Source organism: Rhyacophila brunnea, unplaced genomic scaffold (assembly GCF_057557595.1).
Source record: "Rhyacophila brunnea isolate RB1 unplaced genomic scaffold, BYU_Rbru_1.0 scaffold_13, whole genome shotgun sequence".
NCBI lineage: Eukaryota > Metazoa > Arthropoda > Insecta > Trichoptera > Rhyacophilidae > Rhyacophila > Rhyacophila brunnea.
Window position 1 is genome coordinate 34,683,361 of NW_028232785.1, and position 25,250 is coordinate 34,708,610.

Below are 25,250 nucleotides of genomic sequence, written 5' to 3' on the forward strand. Positions count from 1 at the left end.
CAATACAAAACAACTTCCTAGAGAAGATCCAGCATACGATAGGCTATTTAAAGTCAGACCGTTAATCACACACTTAAATGAAAGATTCACTCAAATTCCGTAAGAAAAGTATTTATGTGTGGATGAACAAATGTGTTCGACGAAAGCTAGACATTTTATGATACAATACATGCCTATGAAACCAAAGAAATATTGGGTCAAACTGTTTGTTTTGAGTGGCATTTCCGGATTTGCTTTCAAATTCGAGATTTATAGTCGACAAGAAAACAGTCTACCTAGACCAGCAATTGAAGATGATTTAGGAGCGAGATCAAATGTGGTGGTGAGACTCTGTAGAAATGTGCCAAGACATCAAAATTTCCAGCTATATTTTGATAACTATTATACGTCAATCCAATTATTAACTTATCTGGAAAAGGAAGGAATACATAGCCTTGGCACTGTTAGACGAAACCGGATTCCCGGATGTAAGCTTCTAGATGAAAAGGTAATTAAAAAGGCAACTCGTGGCACTAGTTATGAATTTGTCAATACCCATGATGGTGTTGAAATATCCAATACAGCTTGGAAGGACAATAAAGTAGTGACAATGCTATCAACATTTGCCGGTGAGATTCCATTCACTTCTGTAGCTCGTTTTCCAGAGAAGATATAGAAAATAAGAGTTCCTGTGCAATGCCCCCACGTGATATCTGAATATAATAAGCACATAGGTGGCGTCAATCTTCTGGATAGCTTCTTGGGCAAACAAAAAATCAAAATGAGAAGCAAAAGATCGCCGATGAGAATTTTTTACCATTATTTACTCGATCTGACGTCGGTAAATGCTTGGCTTTTATAAAAGAGGATTTACATCGAGAAGGGTAAACAAGAAAAAACACTTCTTAGTTTATATAAATTTTGCATCGAAGTTGCAAAATGTCTCTGCGCATCAACTTCTAACTCAGCTTTTAAAAGAGGTCGGCCAAATGGAAATTCTTTGACTCCTGAAACAGTGCGAAAAAAGTCAAAGTCATCCACGCTCCACCCGAAGATATACGACGAGATAACGAGTTCCACTGGCCGATGCACATAGATAAGAAACTTCGATGTAAAGGATTAGGATGTAGTGGGTAATCCAGGACAATGTGTGAAAAGTGCAAAGTTGCACTATGTTTTAACTAAAGATAAAAACTGTTTTAAAAATTATCATATTTTTAAAAAAAATGTTTTTCTATTTATACCTTATTGCATGCATATGCCAATTGGCATCATATTGTTTATTTGAATAAAAAAATACAAAAACTTATTATTTTTTTTTTTAAATATTTTTCCCTTGACTTTTATCATAATTCACAATACATATATTTTTTTCATCCAAAAAGAAAATGTCATGCATTGTAGGGTTAAATAAATAACTTAGTTACGAGCATCTATATAAATAAACATTGCATTAATACGATTTTTCGGCAGTATGTGTCATTTCATGTCTTTTAAGATCACTCAGTTGCGAGCATCTATACAAACAAACATTGCATAACTAAGGTTTTTCATCAGTATGTATCATTTCATGTCTTTTAAGATTACTCAGCTAAGATTACGAGCATCTATATGGGCATACCTTGCATTTATGACGCTTTTCACCTGTGTGTGTCATTTCATGGTTTTTAAGACTATTAAGATGCGAGCATCTATATTTGCATACCTTTCATTTATGACGTTTTACACCTGTATGTGTCATTTCATGTCTTTTAAGAAGACCAAGTGTCGAGCATCTATAAGGGCATACCTTGCATTTGTGACGTTTTTCACTTGTGTGTCATTTTATGGTATTAAAGTTTACTAAATCGCGATCATCTATAATTCGACATTCTTTCCTTGTTTTGATGCCAAATATGTTGGACAAACGGGACGTTCTTTTAATACTAGGATCAAAGAACATTTTTTAGCCTGTGCCAAAAATGGTGATGAATCTTCAGCTTTTAGAAATCATTTAAGTTTAAATAATCACTCTTTTAATATCAGTAAAAAAAAATTAAAATCCTGCATTTGAATAAGAAATCTATAAAATTGGATAAACAGGAAATCCTAGAAATTAATAGGTATACATTTTTGCCCAATTCTAATTTGTTAAATGATCAATTATACTTTGTGTCTTCTCCATTATTATACCCTATTTAATATTTGGGATTGTCATAACATAACTTTATATATTGTACATTATTTATTATTTTAATTTTTATTTAATTTTGACTCATATTTTGTTTGTATTTGTTTTTTATTCTATCTCACTTCAGTTGATAATATTGTTTATTTTATTTTTTATAAAATTTTTATTGTAAATTTTGACTAATCATAATTATTTGTTGATATTAATGTTATTGTAAGTGTAGATATTTTCATATTTTGTGGTTTGTTAATATTTTAAATAATTTGTTTAATGCCCCTGACGTAGTATGAAATATTAATGTCCAACCTCATTAGTTTTAAATTAGTCTGTTATTGGGAAGGTATTATTGGACGGATAATTATTATGTACCTATTGTTATATTATTTCTATCGCTTTGAATTTTGTGTGATAAATATTGTTTTAAAAAAATGTATTCAGTTGAAAATGTCCCACTGAGGCGGACGAAACCGGTCCTAACATATTAATTAAAAGTGGAATAAGTACTATAAAAAAAAATGCGTTTTATTAAATAAAAACAACAATGCGAGCATCTATATTTGCATACCTTTCATTTATGACATTTTCCACCTGTGTGTATCATTTAACAGTTTTTAGGGTAAACAAGTTGCGAGCATCTATATGGGCATACCTTCATTTATGAGGTTATACACCTTTGTGTGTCATTTCGTGTTTTTGAAGAGTACTAAGTTGCGAATATCTATATGAGCATACCTTGCATTTATGAGGTTTTTCACCTATGTGTAGTTTCATGTCTTTTAAGATCACTCAGTTTCGAGCATCTATATGTGCATTCCTTGCATTTATGAGGTTTTTCACCTGTGTGTGTCATTTCATGGATTTTAAGATAACTCAGTTGCGAACATCTATATGAGCATACCTTGCATTTATGAGGTTTTTCACCTGTGTGTGTCATTTTATGTCTTTTAAAATCACTCAGTTTCGAGCATCTATATGTGCATTCCTTGCATTTATGAGGTTTTTTACCTGTGTGTGTCATTTCATGGCTTTTAAGATCTCTCAGTTGCCAGCATCTATATGAGCATACCTTGCATTTATGAGGTTTTTCACCTGTGTGTGTCATTTCATGGTGTATAAGATTACTAAGTTGCGAGCATCTATATGAACATACTTTGCATTTATGAGGTTTTACACCTGTGTGTGTTATATCATGGTTTTCAAGACTCTTAAGTTGCGAGCATCTATACGAGCATAACTTGCATTTATGAGGTTTTTCACCTCTGTGTGTCATTTCATGGATTTTAAGACTACTAAGTCGCGAGCATTTATATGAGCATAACTTGCATTTATGCGGTTTTTCACCTGTGTGTGTCTTTTCATGGATTTTAAGATAACTCAGTTGTGAACATCTATATGAGCATACTTTGCATTTATGAGGTTTTACACCTGTGTGTGTTATTTCATGGTTTTTAAGACTATTAAGATGCGAGCATCTATATGAGCATAACTTGCATTTATGAGGTTTTTCACCTGTATGTGTCATTTCATGGATTTTAAGACTACTAAGTCGCAAGCATCTATATGAGCATACCTTGCATTTATGAGGTTTTTCACCTGTGTGTGTCATTTCATGGATTTTAAGATAACTCAGTTGTGAACATCTATATGAGCATACTTTGCATTTATGAGGTTTTACACCAGTGTGTGTTATTTCATGGTTTTTAAGACTATTAAGTTGCGAGCATCTATATGAGCATAACTTGCATTTATGAGGTTTTTCACCTGTGTGTGTCATTTCATGGATTTTAAGACTACTTAGTCGCGAGCATCTATATGAGCATACCTTGCACTTATGAGGTTTTTCACCTGTGTGTATCATTTCATGGTTTTTAAGCTGACTAAGTCGCGAGCATCTATATGCGCATAACTTGCATTTATGAGGTTTTTCACCTGTGTGTGTTATTTTATGTGCTTTGTAATGATTAAATTGCGTGAATATATTTTCTTGATTTTGATCTGCAATAAAGCCCGTGTGAATTACTTTGTGACTTTTAAGAGCACTTCTGCATCCAAAAACTGCGTTACAAAAGCTGCAAATCAAATTACGTGAGAAATGTACTACTCTTCTCAGAATAAGTCTAAGTTCCTTCGGAGTCTCTCGTTCTGAGATTTCTCCTTTAATGTTTTGTTCATCTATCGTCACTTCTGAATACTGTATCATTCTATCTTTTAATCCACCAGGCGAGGATTGTTGACGACTGTATATATCGCGATGCCTTGTGAAAAAGCCTTTAGTAGAAACCTAGAAAAACAAAAATAATCGAAGTTAATAATATTTAGTAAATTAGATTTTAAACTTTCATTTGAGTTATTTTTTTCGAAGCTTTTGACTTTAAGCGTCTTCAGACATTTATTAGTGTAGTGAAAATGAAAATGACATTAATAAATGGTAGAAGTGCCGTCATAGATATTAAATACAAACAATGTTATGGAATGATCCATAAACAGTTTTTAAAAAATGCGCCTACATGTAACATCAAAGGAAAATGCACAAAACAGACAATGACACAATTGTGGTACTGCTTTTGGTAATAATGTATAAATCTTATATAGTTTTGAATGCAAAATTTTAGATTGATGTGAATAAGATAGTTTCACTTTACTGTGTTTATTTCTAATATTTCTTGATAAAATATAAATATCACCAGAATAACGTACATACTATGAGGCAATTTTGCACCCTGATCGATAAAAACATTGTAATTTACGTGTAATAACTAGTAATTTCTATGCCAGTGTATCATTGGAGTGTGCATAGTGTTGGTAGATGCCGAAAGGCGAAACCAATGTCACAAAAAATATTCAAATTGATAGAATTTATATTGAAATTTCATCAGGCAACTTAGATCAAAAGTATAAACAATATTTTAATATTAACTAGAACCATCTTATCTTGTATGCAGTGTTACATACTATATCGAGGTTTGGGGACATAGATTTATACCTGAAAGTGCGGGAACGAATTTATATTGAAATTTCATCAAACGACCTCGATCAACAGAATAAACAATGTTTTAATATATCATACTTCTGAGTTCGTGAGGGCAAGCATACTGAGCGTTGTATAGGGACGGCAATTATCCAAAGAGCGACACTCTCAAGAAGGAATGAATAGGTTTATATAATTTACACATATAAAATGTTATATCATAAATACTTATTTTTTTCTGGTCTGAGCGAAATAGCAAGTCGAATTTTAATATAAATCAATAATAAATCCTTTTCGTTTTGGTGAAATGAACTATTCTGATTAATTTATTCAACAATCAAAAACACTAATAAGTTATTGATGATATTGTGTAGATTGATAGAATTCCCTAAACTACACTTGCATGGATTTACTTGCGGCAATATTGTGTATTTTAAACTGTCGCAATAATAATTATTTACACGTAAAAGAGCTGACTGTCTCTCTAATATCATGCATATGTTGCGAGACGCGATGAAATCATGGTTTTGGTGATCTTTGACAGATTCAGACAGGTTCGGACAAGTTTGTAGATAAAAGGTAGTCGTAAAAATATTATATGCGGTGTAGTTAGTATTTCTTTCGGCAGGTTCGCCACTATCGTTCCAGTTTACATGCGCACCCCTATGCAAGTACCACCAATTTTTGCATGAAAATTCAGAACCTTCTGAAATCTTATGATACATGCATGCAATCTTGCTGCACGATAATACGTGTTTACGTATAGGTACCTGTTCTTATTACGCCCGCGATAATACGTACTGTCAGCAGTTAGCCCATGCACGTGTAAACGGGGTATTAGAGTCAGTTTAGCAAAAGTGACTTATTACGTAGGTCCAACAATCTTTCACGGAGGTAGATTAGGAAAGTTTACAGATCATAGATTAATTCAAGAAAATATTAGTAAGAACCTATTTTAGTGTTATCACAAAACAGATAAAATTTTGTGTTTCCGGTGGGTCTATTCTATACACAAGTCAGCTATCAGCTACTATCGAAGGTAGTTTATAATATTAATATATTAATGCAGTTAATTGTTACAATAAGTTAACCGTCTAAACTATCAAAAAGTGTCGTGTTTTAGCAGCCCCTCTCTTGGCTGTGTTAATCTTTAGACCGAGATAGACAGTTTACGTGGCTAACCTATTGTAACTATTGTAAACCCCAATACATAAATTTGATAAACTACCGTCGATAGCTGAACGTTTACTATTTAATCAATGGGAAGTATATTTGTAGGTGCAGAATAACATTATTTGTGACTTTAAAACAAGTGAAAAAAAAAGAACACCACTTATCGACGGCAATATCTCGAAAAATAGGAGTCGTGTTTGGTCTGTTTATCAAAGGCGGTACTGTGCCAAGAGACGTCACTTCATGTTCAATATATTTACGTATACACAATAGTTCCTTGTGTAAATTACAAATAAAATCATATATATAAGAAGCCCGCAATATACAATAATATATCAGTGGCAAAGGGTGAAGGTAGGCTGTTAAGAGTCGACTTAAATAGTGTATATTAAAGTTTTTCAGTCAAACGTATTTGTTTTCTTTTATCTAAGACTACAATGTGTGGATAGTGTTTGTTAGTTTTTAAAACTCAATTAAACCCTGCGAAAACCATGCCATAATAGTCAAGGCTATACTTCAGTTGAGGCATGGTGCAAATGACGCGTGCCGAACGAAATATAATTTGTCATAAAAATTCAACTTGCTTCCATTTACTGCTATGTTTATGGTTATATTACTAATAATAATAGTATATTCATTGACATGTTTTCTTTTTCAAGTACATACGTAAAGTTTTTAGTCATCTTTACACGATTTAAGAAGATATTCATCCGGCGCCATGACAAAACAAATCGACGTGCGCACACCTCGACTATCGGTCTCCGATTGGCGACGAGTACGAAATTTCGTCACACCTACTGTTGACAATTATTTGCCGTTTCACTGAAGTTCGCTCTTAATAGTAAATATAAATGCCTATCCATAAAATATCAAAAATATTTTTTTATCCATAATAGTTTGGTTTAGGCAGGACTGTGAATTTAAATAAATGAACCGACAATGGCGACAATATGTACCTATGATATGTATTCTAAATCCAACGAAAACTAATAAGTATGAATCATCAAGTGTGCACAATTTTCTCGTATCGTCTAAAGTATACCAAAACTATTATGGTTTGGCTTAGGAAGGGTTTAATTGATTTTTAAAAACTAACCAACCCCATTTGTAAATTGTAGTCTTGTTTTAATAAAAACAAATACGTATGACTAGCAAAGTTCAATGTAAACTATTTATGGCGAATCTTAACAGCCTATCTCCACCCTTCGCTACTGATATATTATAGCTGAAACGACTGGCTGGAATATTATAGGGATTTATTGAAATGTTAAACGTCACCTTCGATAGAAATCGGCGAATAGAGAAGCAAATGTTACAATATATAAACTTGAATGTACCCCATGTCCTGGTGTGTAATCTGAATGCGAACATCCGGGTTGAGGATCTTCAGCAGAAAATGGTGGCACTTCATCTTCAGTGAACTCGTGCTTTATGTTTGTCTCAGTGACACCCGTCGCAGCTAACTAAAAAAAACAACGTTTATATACTTAACATGTTGTCAATATGTACATACTATTATTATGACTAATTAAAATGTTAAAATCTAGGCAGAAGTAGGCTGTTACCAGAATTGGTCTGAGCTAGCTTGGCCATACAACACAAAATCAAATAGACTTATTTTTTATTCAACGAATAATTCACAGGATGAAAGTAACATTCTTTATATTGAAACATAACCTAAGTGTAATACCAATTGTATTAGAGATAATGAGACGAAATTTTTTTTATAATAATTATCCTTTAGAAAAAACCGTTTGATTCGAATTTCGAATTTGTGGAAGAAATTGTTTTATATTTAGTCCCCGGATGGAATTTTTAGCTTAACTCTTCTTGGAGTTGTTACACTTTATAAGGCATATAACGATATATGTAACTTTCTCCGACATATTATGTACATGTAATTTTTCTTAAAAATAGTACGATCGTGCAAATATTTTGCAATAACTTCCTTTACTACGTTTCACGATCATGATGAAGGACGATTTTTGTGTAACAAATGCTGCAAATCATATTAAGTGAGAAATGTATTACCCTTGTGAGAATAAGTCGAAGTTTTTTCGGAGTATTTTGTCTCAAGATTTCTTCTTTAATATTTTGATTATCTATCGTCACTTCTGAATACTGCATCATTTGATTTTCGAATCCATCTGGCGAGGGTTGTTGACTGCTATTTGTATCGTGACGCCTTGTGATAAATCCCTTAGTGGAAACCTAGATACCCAAAATTATCGTTAATATAAATTCTAAATTATGTTATACTATTCCGTTTAAGTTTTTTTTTCAACGTTTTTTAATTTTCAGCATCTTCAGACATTAATTAAAGAAATTAGAGTAACAATGAAGACACAGGAATATGAAATATTGCATTTAAAAGGTAATAATATAACTTTATATATTTCAAAAACGATATTAGTCAGATATCAAAGTAAAAATGTTTTTATGACGCGAAGAAAACCTCGATTTTCCTCTGTAATACCATTAAATTATGCTCAAATCTTGCATGCCACAAGTTTAAAGACAGTTAGATACCCCATTTAACCGTCTGGGCGTAACAGTTATATTTCTATTTAATACATACAATTATTACATAAATACGTAAATATTTTCGGAAAATTATCAAGCGCTCCGGTTCGTAAGATCTTCCATTTCGAGTCCTGCTATACACCATAGGTATAAATGTTATCACCGTAAAATAATAAATCTATATAATTTATTAAATTCGCTGGTATGAATTTTGGTCAGGAGAGGTATCTTAATATTATAAAAAGACCTAGGAATTTCTTAAACTCTCCATTCTTTCTTTTCGTAAACAACAAAAATCCTATACATTTTCAACAGATAGGTACTATAATTGCCAAGACCGCGTACTATAATTCGGTGACAAAAAGATGGCAACGCCGATGGTAGAGTGTAGAAACCATAGTATATTTGCCTATAGAACACAACGCACGAATCCGTGAATCTATTTACTGACTTACTGAACAAATGCCGCATCAAATGGAAGTAAAAACCGAAACACATAATACCGATAGACATAAATCACTACAAGCGCAAGGGTCAATTTGACGTGTCTTCTTGTATTCTTCTTCTTCTTGTATTTCGTGTATTTTCATGTTTTGGTGAATTCGGATTCTGCAGTTTTTGCAGGTATAAGATCCGTAGATAAATCTAAGCCGTAACTGTTACAGTTACGGAGAAATTAAGCTTTTTTACAAATATTTTTTGAGAAAAAAACTCGATAAATACTAAGCGATTCGGTTGTAACTCTCCTTTAGTTTTTTGGACTTACGTCCGGACTGGCCTAGTATCACTCAAAAAGAGGACCTATGGGTGAAACTGACCTGTGACGGAGACAATATTTGCGTTTGCGCGATTTATTTTCCACCAGCAAAGTGACTTGGAGGTGTATAAGTGTTTTATTGAAAGTATGCTATCTAATGTCTGGCTAGGACCCTACAAAAATAATAAGGTTGGATATTCAATACAAGGTTTCAATAAATAAAATATAATTGTGTTTCCTAATATAGCATTGATATTTGATTCCTAGTTTTTTGACAGTTTTGGTCTTCAGCCGCATTCAGATGAAGACCCACACGTTTCGAGTTCGCGGAGAGTCTGTTAACGGTTACCTCCAAACGTTCGATCGTCAAGTCAAACACGATTACGTCATCTGCATAGGTACTCCAAATCGCACAGTCTTTCTTCGCATAGTTCGGTTGTGTCATCATGATTTAGGCGTATCCCACTGTCGGGGCGAACCGTCTTACGCATTATGAAATCAATCGTGATGATGAAAAGAAAGGGCGCAAGTACACAGCCTTGCTTGACTCCTGACGTGACTTTAAAGAGGACAGAAGATGTTCCAGCTGCTCTTACGCGACACTCTGTATTGGTGTAGAGAGAATAGAGAGTCCAGCAGTTTTTGCCATAGAGATTCACGGTGAGGGCTGTCTCAAATGCCTTTTCATAGTCCACGAAGCAACAGGCGAGAGGTATACCTACTCATCTCTTGATACTGTAGCAGGAAGCACGAAAAGTATATATATATGAGATAAGCGTATATATTATTATATATTGTTTATACTTTATATAGCAAGTAAGATTAGTGTGGAAATGTAATTAAATTTGAATTTGTGTAGGTATTTAATAATATGTGAGCACGTGACTAAGGTGTGGCTCTACATATATTTAAACCTATATGAATCCCTAATCTATGGTCTGATGTTTACAACTACTTAAAAAAGGGAAATGTTTGATTTTGATAGATGAGTTACATCATAATTCATACACTAACATTAACACACCTACCATAAACGCTCAATGCTACAAAAGACAATTTATGGAAATAGATCTTACTACCGTTTTTTGTATGAAGAAATAGTTTTTGATAACTTATGAATAACAGGAATGTATATTTATATAAAAAAAAAACATAGATAGGTTATACATTTGAGATGCGATTTTTTTATAATAATTCAATACGAAACGAGAAAGACCTTATAATTATGTTGTTTTGGAGGCAATCTGAAATCTGATTTTGACAGCTGAACAGTGGGATCGGGTCTAGGACGATTTGGCACCGGACAACTGGACGCCACGGAATTTTAAAATAAATAGAGGTTAGGTACTTATAGGTAAGTTTAAAAAAAATATTCAATATTATTATTTATACTTCAATGATTATACTATGATTTAATAGTTGGTAAGAATGTAAATATGCAGACGTAAACAATGATTTAATCGTGCATATGTTTAAGTTCCAATGAAAAAAGAGTTTTTTATTTAATATAAAGCCTTAGGCATGGTAATTCTCAATCCGCGATAAAGAATACATTATGTTAAGAGTAAAATGAATTCAAACTACTAAGTAGTAGATAAAAACTGATTAAAATACCTCGTCTACACGTGTCTACGACAGTGCGGCGTCCAATTGTCCGGAGGCCAGTCGTCCCAATCCCCAGTGGGATCACTCGTTGGAGAGATGCGTGTACAAAAACATGTGATCAGGCTTTGTATCTTAAAATGGCACTGATACTGTTCACAATAATATGTATGGATGAAATATCGCAAGTAATTTTAAAGTACGCATAAGTAGGTAGATATAAACTGTTAAAGTTCATTGAAATTAGATTATTCGAAATATTCTGCGGAATGACAAAACCACAGACTTACTTTGTCGCCATACCAGCATGTGACGTGAGCATAATGTCATCGCAGCATTCTTCTGCTACCTACCTACAAACAATAATGTTATGACAAAAGTACTTTCTGAAAGAATCGGTCGATTGGTCATCATCAGTGACAGACATCACATTCAAATACTGTAGGTCAATGCACCCATTCACACTTAACCAGATAAATAGGTTGGTGAAATAGTTATACAAAGCGTGTATAACCGAGACGAGGATAAAATGTACCTTTAGAAATTTAGTCACAAAGCTGTGATAGAATACATAGCCAATGGAAGAAAATATCGCATACTATACAATTACCTGCTGTACTGGTCCGTTATCCGAATGCGAACATCCAGGTGTTGGATCTTCATCATGGAATGGGTGTTTTGCGTCTGCAACGAACTCGCATTTAACGTCAACCAGCTGGAGGTTAATCTCGGGTTTAATTTCATTGAGACGCGTTGCTGGATACTGAAAGAAACGTTATGCATTTTTGTAATTATATAAAAAAAAACAATTTTGAGCTCGCGTACCTATTTTATAACAATGCTTACTTATATAATTGAGGTAGGTAGCTGTCTAAATGTATGTCAAAAGGTTTTTGAAAGAATGTTTGACAACCTCGTATGTTCTTAAACAATTTGTAAAAAATATAAACTTATCGTAGGTATTCTGCTAAAATAATTATATAAAATCGCAGGAAAGGACTTAATAAATATAAACTAACCTCAAAATCGCAACTGAAATCGTCTGTGTTCTCCTGCTTTATGTAGGTGCGCGTGTCAGTGATGTTTTGATGGCTAGTTGTTACATCAAACTTGTCTTCAGTACCAGATTGGTCTCCATCACATTCTCGCTTGACTTCCATGTTTGCGTATCAACAATCGTATGCAATGTGATAGAGACAACTTGACAACACTCTGTTCTGTTGTAGTATTATATAAGTGTTGCCGAAATGCAGTTAATAATATTCCGTGTTGCTATTATCTGATAAACAATGATGTACCTATTGAATTTTGTAGGTTTTATGGTACAGATGCTAATGTCAAGAACACCGACTAAACGTAGAACACTAATTATCTTAACTAAAACGTATGTCCTGTCGCAGGAGACTAGGAGAGAGTGGAGCCGTCAAGAAAAAGATATCGTCAGTGTTGATATTATAGGAGAAAAAAAATAATTTGATTTATTTGTTATTTTATACCGAGATGCGCTGTTCTCGTTATGATTGAGGAAATGCTGATGATCATATTCGTTCCATTGTTTTGTTTAGACAACAAAACATACATATTATTAAAGTGTGTCTCCGTGTCAAGTATGTATTTTTATTTTAGGTAGTTCTCAAGAAAATACTTTTCAGTATTGCGGCAACACTATTCTAACATTACCTTGAAAGGATCCTGTCTGTCACGTAACACGTTGCTTTTGGAATATATACCCTTAACATGGATGTAAAGCAAGAATGTGATGGAGAACACTCCAATATAGAAGGCAAGCTTTCGTTTGACACGCTGACAAGCCATTCAAACAACTCGGACCCTCGCTTTCATGCAACGCAAAAGAATGCGTACGTTTCAAGTTGCAATTTCGAGGTTAGTTTGTGGATAATGATATCTTTTACAAACACTTTAGATTGGCAATAGCAGCGATACGTGTAATATAATAGAATATGTTGCTTTCTACAAACAATGTAGCAACTTGCGATGATATTAAACATTGTTTCAAAAAATTACATGTTTATACAATTTGACAGCTTCGATACATCTGTGATATTATAGATTAGGTTAGGTTATCTACTAATTCATGTTAAATATATTTATTATACATTGTTTTATGGATGTTACGAGAACTGAAACTGGTTTTACCGTGTTTACAAAATACAATAATTGCTTCTTTCAGTGCCTAATCGCTGACCTCTCCAATATAAAATCTGAGACAGATGATCAACAAGCCGTCGTCAAGCGCGAGATTATTGAAGATGTTTCACACCCAATATATGATGATGAATATCCTCAACCGGGTTGTTCCTATTCAGATTACATGCCAATTGTAAGTAGACATAATGTGTGCTGTCTTATATAGAAGGTTGGAATTTGCAAATGCATCTTTGAAACTCATTACACCATTATTAATTCGCTCCAACTTGTTTCATTTGTTGGTTTTAGCTTACACTAATAATATATTAATAATATATGTGTAGGTTTGTACATCTATCGTTAAATTATGAGTATTTAATTATGATAATTTATACATCACAATCATTCGAATGTAAAGCAATTTTTAATGTGAATAGGTATCTAAAATTGCGATCCACTGTATGTTAAATTAATCTCCTACGAGTGCCTTTTAAAGGTTCGTTTCTTTCAACCTGAACGAAACAAATCAAATTAAACCATAGACAATATACATACAAATTGTAGTTGACCGGAAATGGTTTGAGATTTGACGTTTGGTTCAGTGTATCATTGAAAATCAAATCGTTCTCGGACCATCAGAAATGGTTTGACATGAAACGTCAAACCAATTCGGACGATCCATAGACTAATGGCAATCTGTCAAAGTGTTGATAAGCATTATTCGGCATTTATTTATCGTGAGGTGTTCATATTAATATTTTAGATATTTACACCATAGGAGTTCACTTGAATTATGTATATTTTAGATTAATAATTAATACTATAATTATTATGTCAGACAAAGAATTTATTTTCATTTTATTTATATTTTGTAACGGAGATTCTAAACTACAAACTGTGTTAAATCAACCCGGAATGAGCTTTATTATTTAACTACATAATCTAATAACCTAACGAATTTAATATTTGTTCGTTTGTCGTCTAAGTCACAATATCATACTGTCGACATGGACAAGTGGTCAATTATGAAAAGCTCTAATCAAAAGTAATTTTAAAAAACTCGTCATACCTATAAATCTTATAAATTAACTAAATGGCTACCTATTTATGAAGCATTATTTATATTTTGTGTATTTAAAATGAATGAATACGACAGTTTGTTAAATTTGTATTATTGTAGACCACGATAGGAGGTTAGAATTTCGTAACAAGTTGACGTTTCAATAAATATGTTTCTGTTTTAGAGACTAATATATTATGAATTAATTTTAAGGAGGGACATGCTCGTCGAAGGTCAAAATTGAGTTTTTATTGTATTTTCAAACCATGATCCTGGACACTCCTTAAACGTTGTAGATAATCTATTTATATAATTTTGAAGCCTTTTTATCCTTTATAGTTATTTTAAACATTTGATGACTGCATAAAGTATTTTTGTTACATAAAATAGTATTCTTTTAAACCTCTCGCTCTAATGTTTTAGAATATAGTCATATTTCGGTACATAACTGTGCAGTGGTGTTAAGATTTTTTACATTTATTAATTTTTAAACGCATTTATAAAACCATTAGTATAATTTATTACGAGATAATTTTTGTAAAATATTCACGATAAAAAAATATATTGATAATCTCTGTGATCCCAAATTTGACAAGAATTAGGCATTTTATTATTCAAAAAATTGGCAAGATTAACACATTTGAAGATAATTCTAAAGATACTTATTATAAGCTATGTCTTTGACCATTCAAGTGTGATAAACATCTTATGAATAATGATTGCTTTATAATAATTATTGACCTAAGAATAAGGTAGCGTTTTTTTGAAATACGCCATTTCTTTTGTCATTCCCCAGTGGTTAAGCTACAACATACGGCCGTAGCCATAAATTGAAAAACTATAATTAAAGTAGGAAGTAAAATTATGTTAACGCGCGTGTTTGAACATGTACGTAACCGAATTTTTTTTAATTTTTTTTTTAAACGGTACATGTTCAAACACGCGCGTCAATATCATTTTACTCCCTACTTCAATTATAGTTTGTCGATTTATGGCTACGGCCGTATGTTGTAGCTTAACCACTGGGGAATGACAAAAGAAATGGCGTATTTCAAAAAAACGCTACCTTATTCTTAGGTCAATAATTATTATAAAGCAATCATTATTCATAAGATGTTTATCACACTTGAATGGTCAAAGACATAGCTTATAATAAGTATCTTTAGAATCATCTTCAAATGTGTTAATCTTGCCGATTTTTTGAATAATAAAATGCCTAATTCTTGTCAAATTTTGGATCACAGAGATTATCAATATCATTTTTTATAGTGAATATTTTACAAAAATTATCTCGTAATAAATTATACCAATGGTTTTATAAATGCGTTTAAAAATTAATAAATGTAAAAAATCTTAACACCACTGCACAGTTATGTACCGAAATATGACTATATTCTAAAACATTAGAGCGAGAGGTTTAAAAGAATACTATTTTATGTAACAAAAATACTTTATGCAGTCATCAAATGTTTAAAATAACTATAAAGGATAATAAGGCTTCAAAATTATATAAATAGATTATCTACAACGTTTAAGGAGTGTCCAGGATCATGGTTTGAAAATACAATAAAAACTCAATTTTGACCTACGACGAGCACGTGGGCCGTTAAGTACTAGCAACACTAATTAGTTGTCAGAAAAGCGTTTCCGTGGACATTCTACCAAACGGTTCAAATCAAATAAATCCAACGGTGCCATTTGATTCGTTCAGTTCAGGTTCAATGATACGAACTTTAAGTCATGCAAGGTGGAATAAGTAAAAAAAATAACGTTAATTTGTTATATTGTTTATGGTACGCCGAATGTGCGAAATTGACTATTTCATGAAATGGGCACAATTTTGGCTAATTCATGTAATAATCAAGCCTGTTGTCTTATTTATGAATTAGGTAAATTATTTGCCGACTACGTGAATTCGCCAGGGTATGGAATTCTTAAACTGTCAACGTGACAGTAGAAAAAATTAATTTAATACGGATGGTTTTATTAGTTATAATTGGACATAATATAATATTATTAAAATTAGGTTAGGTTAGGTCTTGTAATTCTGAATTCAACTGAATGTCCATTTTGAGGTTAGCTAACAAGTGTCGACAAACTATCACAAACATAAAATCGACCATTGCACGATTGATACCCAAGCACGAATCAAATCGCGAAAATAGCTTTTAATAAAACTCGTTATCATATTATAGTTCTAGATTTTTTTTGCACATAGTAAATAGATATGAACGACATTGTAGTTATTTATTGGTATATTTTTATATTATAATCAATGACATTTGACATATTTGGTTAGTTTGATTAGTTGCAAAAAACACCACTGGAGCGCGACCATCTATTTTGACCATAGATAATATACGTAAATTTTGACCAATGCATGAGCATTTGACACAATTAGTTTAGTTGCAAAAAACACCACCGTAGCGATATTATCTAATTTGTCCAATTCACGCACTCGGCAGATATTTTGTCTAATTCATGAATAAGGCAACGGGATTGCATTTCTCATGATTTAGACAAATTTTTGCCCATTTCATGTAAATAGTCAATTTCGCATATTCGGCGTAACATTTATAAAAAAAATTGCTTCCAGCAAAAAGGAGGTTTATCGCACGCATCCCGACGCGAAAGCTGCATGGCCATCGTTACGTTATTAACGTGATCACAAGTTATTTTATGCAGAAATTCAGGAATAATAATAGCACAGTTGCAGGGTGAACATATTTTATTGATATCACAACATACGAAGACTTGTACCACAATAATTGTATCATATTATTCTGTTTTATGTATTTCCTTTTGGATGTTACATGTTGAGTTCCATATTTTGTTTTAACTTTTTACGGATTATTCTGTAACAATATTGAATTCGTATGTAATACCTTGGTAGGGGTAGGGTTAGGTACTATGATCATTTCGTCACTGTTCTGGCAGAAGACACTTATTCGAAAAAATTACATATTGAGTTAGTTGTACCAAAATGTTCCTTATTTCATACTTTACGTCTGAAAACCTTCTTAATAAATAAACAGTCTTTATTTTAAAGTCATCCTTTTTACGATTACTTAATACTTCAAACTTCAAAGTCAAATTACTCTAAATTAGTATTCTCCAGTTAGTATGTTCTGCCAGAACAGAGACGATTTATTGTCTTCATTTTTACTCTCATTTCTCATAAATAACGGCATATAATTTTCAACTATAGGCGCGACGAAATTTTGGACTCGCTGGTTCATATAAATCCTCGACATCTAGTCATCTCAAAAGACATAAAATGACACATACTGGTGAAAAACCTTATAAATGCAATGTCTGTTCATATAGATGCTCGCAACTTGGACATCTCAAAACACATAAAATGAAACATACTGGGGAAAAACCTTATAAATGCAATGTCTGTTCATATAGATGCTCGCAACTTAGAACTCTCAACGCACATACAATGACACATACTGGTGAAAAACCTTATAACTGCAGTGTATGTTCATATAGATGCTCGCGACCTGGTAATCTTAAGATACATAAAATGACACATACTGGCGAAAACCCCTTTAAATGCAATGTATGTTCATATAAATCCTCGACATCTAGTCATCTCAAAAGACATAAAATGACACATACTGGTGAAAAACCTTATAAATGCAATGTCTGTTCATATAGATGCTCGCAACTTGGACATCTCAAAACACATAAAATGAAACATACTGGGGAAAAACCTTATAAATGCAATGTCTGTTCATATAGATGCTCGCAACTTAGAACTCTCAACGCACATAAAATGACACATACTGGTGAAAAACCTTATAACTGCAGTGTATGTTCATATAGATGCTCGCGACCTGGTAATCTTAAGATACATAAAATGACACATACTGGCGAAAACCCCTTTAAATGCAATGTATGTTCATATAAATCCTCGACATCTAGTCATCTCAAAAGACATAAAATGACACATACTGGTGAAAAACCTTATAAATGCAATGTCTGTTCATATAGATGCTCGCAACTTGGACATCTCAAAACACATAAAATGAAACATACTGGGGAAAAACCTTATAAATGCAATGTCTGTTCATATAGATGCTCGCAACTTAGAACTCTCAACGCACATACAATGACACATACTGGTGAAAAACCTTATTAATGTTATGTATGTTCATATAGATGCTCGCGACTTGGTGATCTTAAGATACATAAAATGACACATACTGGTGAAAAACCTTATAAATGCAATGTATGTTCATATAGATGCTCGCGACTTGGTAATCTTAAGATACATAAAATGACACATACTGGTGAAAAACCCTTTAAATGTAATGTATGTTCATATAAATCCTCGACATCTAGTAAGCTCAAAATACATAAAATAACACATACTGGTGAAAAACCTTATAACTGCAGTGTATGTTCATATAGACGCTCGCGACCTGGTAATCTTAAGATACATAAAATGACACATACTGGCGAAAACCCCTTTAAATGCAATGTATGTTCATATAAATCCTCGACATCTAGTCATCTCAAAAGACATAAAATGACACATACTGGTGAAAAACCTTTTAAATGCAATGTCTGTTCATATAGATGCTCGCAACTTAGAACTCTCAACGCACATACAATGACACATACTGGTGAAAAACCTTATTAATGTTATGTATGTTCATATAGATGCTCGCGACTTGGTTATCTTAAAAAACATAAAATGACACATACTGCTACAAAAACCCTTTAAATGCAGTGGTTTTTCGTATAGCTGCTTGCAACTTGGTGATTTTCTAAAAATAAAATGACGCATACTGTTGAAACACCCTTTAAATGCAGTGTATGTTCATATAAATCTTAGACACCCGGTCAGCTCAAAATACATTAAATGACACATACTTGTGAAAAACCTTATACATTCAATGTATGGTCATATAGATGCTCGCAACTTAGTGATCTTCAGATAAATTTAATGACACATACTGGTGAAAAACCCTTTAATTGAAAGGTATGTTCGTATAGATCCTCGACATCTAATAGTCTTAAAAATCATACAAAGACATACTGGTGTTATAGCTTTCTAATCATAACCTAAGTTCGTATAGATAGAGATACTTGCAATTTTATCCATTATTTTATATTTATGTTATGCGTTTATGAAGACGCACCCCTTATGCAGTCTGTCAAACATCATGTTGGTAGTATTGGTCACTCGTATTTATGTGACAAATTAGTATTTGTGGCATAGATACTGATTGTATTGACACTCAGGAATCCCTCGGGATCCTTCCCGGACAATTTTCGATACCAATGAATTCCGTGATTAGTAAATATTGTCCTGAATCTTTCGGGGTTGATTTTTTCATCAATCACAAACAATCGGTATGTGTAAAAAATCATTGTGTTAGTGGCGTGTATGTATCTACACACGTCACTCCCGGAATCGCCGTTGCTTGCGGATAATAAATAACTATAGACGTTATGACCTATTGTTGTAGGTTGTGAAGATATAACGTCTATTATTTGTATGTAGAAGATTGCTTCGTGTGTGTGATAATATAATGTTCGGGGCACGATTAAATGAGACACAGTTTTGACATGGATTGTTTTATATTGTCCTAAAACATTTAAGATTAACATTAATTAAACTTTATGCGGAGTTGCTCGCATGATTGACTGTACTGTTGAAAGCCGGTTTTTCAATTCAATTATTGACTCATTTTATTATTATTGTCTATAGTCAATCAATGACCATAGACAACAACTTGACATTTGTAAGTTAAAATATAAAACTTCACATAACCATTTTTACTGCTGTACGTAATTGTAACATTAAAAGAATAATAAATCCGATTATTTAAACCAGTTAGACGTCATGGCACGCGAGCAGAGATAGTTACTACATTTAAATAGCGTGTTAATTATATCGAATGGCCACTTCACCGTTACGCACTCGTGCATCTTTAGCGTGCAATGATTTAAACCTAATATGTAATTCCAAGATTTAACGAACACAATTTTCATACTAAATGTCTTAAAACAGTGTATACTATGTTTTGTTTACCGATTTTATGAATGCTATAAGAGTTGTTCACAAGCCAAGTGAACCAAGTCCATTCTGGTTAGTTTTAAGTAAACTACGTTCACACGTCATAATCTTGGAATTTTTCTGTAAGGGTATTATTGCCCTTACAAAATAACCCAAATAAACTCGAATTTCAATCATATTATATAATAATATATAATTTATATATAAAACAAATATAATTTTATATTTTATAAGTATATAAAAATGATATATTAACTATCGAAAAAAATACCAATCTCGGGATTGGATTCCTTAATTGACACATAGGAATGACGACATTTTTTTAAACTTTATAACTAACATTTGTAATTATTTTGCAAGCGCATGAATCGTGGTTATGTTGGAAACTCCACAAAAACATTAATATCGCTTTGTTTCCATTCCATTTTTTACATGCGCAACAGTGGCAGTATTTTATTAACTTTGTGATTATGTACTTACTTGAGTCCAGTAATAAATGGTTTTTCACAAATTACCATAATTTTCAACTAAATAATAATGATGTGTAGTATTTATTATTGGATGCTTCTGTAATCAATAAATATAGTGACGGATTGTCTTTCTATACACCCAGCATATTGGAAAAGAATATTGTTATAGAAATATGTAGTGTAAAATTCTAGTAGCTAATTTAATTTATTTATACTATATCTCAAGTAGGATTTTCTTATCAACTTTGAAGGTACCTGCCTAACTAGAGTGTACTTATTAGTACCTAATCACCTAGAAATATTTTAAATGCCAATATTGAAAAGATCTGATGCTACATTCATAATAACTATAGGTAGTGTTACGTTCCTGTACTTTGGTCTTATACCATTATCCATCCTTCACTAATTGATTAGCGTGAACACAATCTCTGACCTTGTAGTCAAAAAGCTTTAAACATAATATGATCGATTTTCTTCCTCAGATAAAAGTCCTATTTCTTGCGTATCGAGCTGGTATACGAGGCGTAGAAGTAAACGGCAACACAGGGTGAAAGATGAGGGAAGTACTTGTCTAGTAATAAGATTGGATAATTTTATAAAATGTCAAGCGATAACACATGGAAATTTTGTCTACATTATATAAGCTAATTGATAAACATATAAGTATAACGTAGATGAATGCATGATAGTGCTAACGGAAAGAAGGAGACGAAAGCTAAAGAAAATTAGTAGGTAATGAGAATTATATTATAAGAATGTTTTATTTGGTATTATTTTGAATTGTAAATAAACATCATTATGTAATTGGGCATTTGTATTAAGATAAGAACCTTATATTCATTGTTGGAAATATAATAATTTTGATGCCAACCGTTAGCCATTTAAAAGCAGAGTTACGCGGAGTTATTTATCTCTGTAACCGCGCCGGTTCTCGCGGGAAGGGCGGTTAGAGCCTCAGACTGAGATGCACGTAATAATAATTATGACCTCAACGGTTTGTTACGAAAAATAGTGCAAACTTACAGCCGACGCCGGTCGCTGCAGAGATTGTTTAATTATCCGGATAACTTAAAGTCATCGCTAGGTGTTTAAGTGATAGCTCAAATATAATAATAATTATATCTAATATATAAGCTAATCCTGGTGTTTTTTTTAATTCTGGACCCGTGCTCCTTTATAGTATTAAATTACAAAGTCGAAACAAACAATTTATTACACTATTAATTATTATTTATTGACACCTCAAGTGCACACCAACAACCTGAGCTAGCTTTGAACTTGAGGGTAAGTACATCAGTAGGTGCGTTACGTTCTGGTCTATTAAGTCTTTTTTACTTTACAAGAATTACAGCACTGAATCAAAGAGTGCATAAAATCAATCCAAACATAGGTACACATTTAGGCAACCAACGAACTGCTATTTATTTTAACATTCATAATAATGAAAATGTGTCAAATATTTTTGTAAGTACCTATATTAACATTTCGCGGACCCCCCCCCCCCACACCGACGTTATCTACGCACCGCCAAATTATTTATAACTTGCAACAGACTTCTTCAACGGTCACAAAGACCCCTGGGGTTCTAAAGGAACCACTTAAAATAACGATTGAATAGACCTACCGAATAATTTTAAGCCTTTAAGATCGCTGGTACTAATGAGAAAAGGTGTCTGAAACTCAGTACCTACCTACCCAACTCATTTATAAAATAAACAAAATGGCTCGCGGTGAAAATCCCATGTTAGGTACCATTGCCACCAAATCTGTGGATTCAATAGCGATATGTTTTGATTTACGCTCCTTCCTCAAAGTTGCCTGTGGTGATGTAACGGCTTTTTTATAAAATAAAGTTAAACTGTTTCAATATTTGACATAACTACTTAACTAGAAAACAAAATAGGTCAATGCTAAAGAGATTGCACCGTCCAATATCTTTGGTAAATGCTAGTTTTTTTAATCAAGCTTTAGCTAACAGAGGTGCCAGCGAAATCAGTTCTTGCGTTTTGCTGTACAGACAAGAAAATAGTAGTGGCAGAGACATCATTTTCTATTCTGACAATAAACTGCACTCTCCAGAATAAGAAAAAACCAATTACCAGCATAAAATATATGCCATTGGGAACTTGGACATACCGACCGCTGGATTGTAGGTCTTACCAAAAAAACGTTGATTCTATGCATTCACCAATAGATTGAGCAATATAATATAAAATGAGTAATTAATCATATTTCTCATTAAAGTAAATATTGTCAAAGTATTCTGTTATCTATGAGTTAATGAGTCTTGATTGCTGGCGTTTAATTCTTAAGACTGGTTATGTGATAAACCAAGGATATTTTGATGGTACCCCAAAATAGCCACACATAGAAAGCTTTCAGTATTCTTATTTAACGTCTAGGCTTCGACTCCGCAGAGCGGAACATAGCGTACCTACATATACTTATTATCATGATGAATGTAGCATCTGATCTTTGAATGGTGGCATTTAAATAATAGATACTCGATGATTAGGTAAAACCCTTCTCCATAAAAACGTCAACAATTTCATATCACAAACCTTACCTCAATAACAAACACACCCCTGATAAAAGTTTGCAATCCCTGATAAATATTATGAATTAAATAACATTTCGCAAACGATTTCTGCGAGAGGCGATCTTCGAGTACCTGCCCTGCGCCCAATGCTATTTTCTATCCCTAAACTTCAGCCGAGCCAAGGTTGCTTCGAAACCCAAGCAACGTTAAATTTTCAAAACCCAAAAAGGCCTGAGAACATTCGGAAATTTAGCTATACTCTTCAGACTTCTTACGCATCTCCCTCCCGCCCTTCTTAAGATAATAATAATAGATATTTTCCAATCAGTATGATAAAAAACTATAAAAGCGGTGGTACCACGCAAGGGTTTGCTGCCCACGCGGCGGATATACCATCCCAACAGAAAGCCACACTTGTTTCAACATTATAAATCAGTGTATCACTTGTGTGTTATAATAATTCAATAACCACCGTTCAAGCCGCCCGTGAACCTAATAAGGTGGGTCAGTGTTACTCCCGATAATGTACCTAAAAATTAATTATAAAATATTTCTATATATATTATTGTTTAATTTAATAAAACGCAAAAATTTTTAGTGCTTCATCAACTTCTGCCTCAGAGGGACAATTCTAAAGTTGATAATGTCCCTCTAAAGCGGACGAAACCGGTCCAGATTTATTAAAAACTAAAAGTAAAATAAGTAGGTACTAATTTATAATTTTGCGATTTATTAAATTCATAATACAATGCAGTTCAACCATTTATTGACAGTAAACACATTAAAAGAAAACAAAAACCAATATGTAATTGACATAATTTATTAACTTTAAATTGTTTCCCCTTGTTAGCTAGACACCACACTGCCGCCGTCAAGAATACATATCGCTCTGAAGTCTCTTAGCATAATTCCAAGTCATACCAACATTTTTTAGGTCTCCAGTGTGCACTCTATAGATAGATGGTATTTAACTACTTTCCAGGAAGCCAGAATCTATTTGGCTGGAAGCAAGTTGAAGTTTTTTCTCGAAACACAGTAAAGCTACCTCTAGACTTCTCGGTACCCAGTTTTTTTTGCTGTCACGTGCATTTTCCAAACACTATGAAAGCAGCAGGCTGAAGGGTGTACCTGTGGGCATTTAGTGCTCCGCTCTTTGGGTACCACTGTAGGACGCCATTTGTCCAGCGGTTGTCCACTCACTGATAGACATCTCTAGTCTATTACAATTTCATCTGGATCGAGATCCCATCGCGTATTTTTGTCTGCTTCCTTGTCCATTAGTTTTTTTGCAATCTTTACCGATGTGCCCAAGAAGCACCTTTTCATGTCAAGTTGCGCAAGGTATCCATTTTTTTTAAATTTTATCTTACATTAAGAGTTCATGTTTCAGACACTTGTGTGAGCGTTGGTAGCACACATGGGTTGAACACTTTACGTAGACACAATGTGAGGTAGGTCACTTGAAGATACTATTTAGGAATGCGAAAAGTATCACCTACATAATATGAATAATATTGTTCTAAAAAGGTTATTCACCAATATGTCTCATTTCATGTTTTTTAAGATTACCAAGTCGCGAGCATCTATATGAACATACATTGCATTTATAAGGTTTATCACCGGTATGTGTCATTTTATGCTTTTTAACATCACTAGATGTCGTACATCTATATAAACATAGTTTGCATTTATAAGGTTTTTCACCAGTATGTGTCATTTTATGTATTTTAAGAACACCAATACGCGAGCATCTATATAAACACACACTGCATTTATAAGGTTTTTCACCGGTATGTGTCATTTTATGTGTTTTAAGCTGAGATGATG

At 33.0% G+C, this 25,250-nt stretch overlaps 2 protein-coding genes across 3 annotated transcripts in view; one reads left to right on the forward strand and one right to left on the reverse strand.

Annotated features, from left to right (window-relative positions):
• Positions 1-2,676: 2,676 nt before the first annotated feature.
• The window catches only part of LOC147077369 (uncharacterized), a 32,931-nt gene continuing 10,357 nt past the window's right edge, over positions 2,677-25,250 (reverse strand). The window contains exons 2-5 of one of the 2 annotated variants that reach the window (XM_085940810.1): positions 11,783-11,935; positions 8,322-8,501; positions 7,628-7,753; positions 2,677-4,430 (exon numbers count right to left, since the gene is read on the reverse strand). In XM_085940810.1, the coding sequence (XP_085796936.1) occupies positions 8,417-8,501; positions 11,783-11,935 (238 nt within the window). In that variant the 3' untranslated portion in view covers positions 2,677-4,430; positions 7,628-7,753; positions 8,322-8,416. Of the gene's footprint in view, positions 4,431-7,627; positions 7,754-8,321; positions 8,502-11,393; positions 11,522-11,782; positions 11,936-25,250 lie in introns of those variants that run through there. The other variant, XR_015069443.1, reaches the window with a different exon arrangement.
• Positions 12,843-25,250, forward strand: part of LOC147077370 (uncharacterized) — a 25,773-nt gene continuing 13,365 nt past the window's right edge. The window contains exons 1-2 of the mRNA XM_085940809.1: positions 12,843-13,056; positions 13,364-13,513. Of these exons, the coding sequence (XP_085796935.1) occupies positions 12,910-13,056; positions 13,364-13,513 (297 nt within the window). The 5' untranslated portion in view covers positions 12,843-12,909. The remainder of the gene's footprint in view (positions 13,057-13,363; positions 13,514-25,250) is intronic.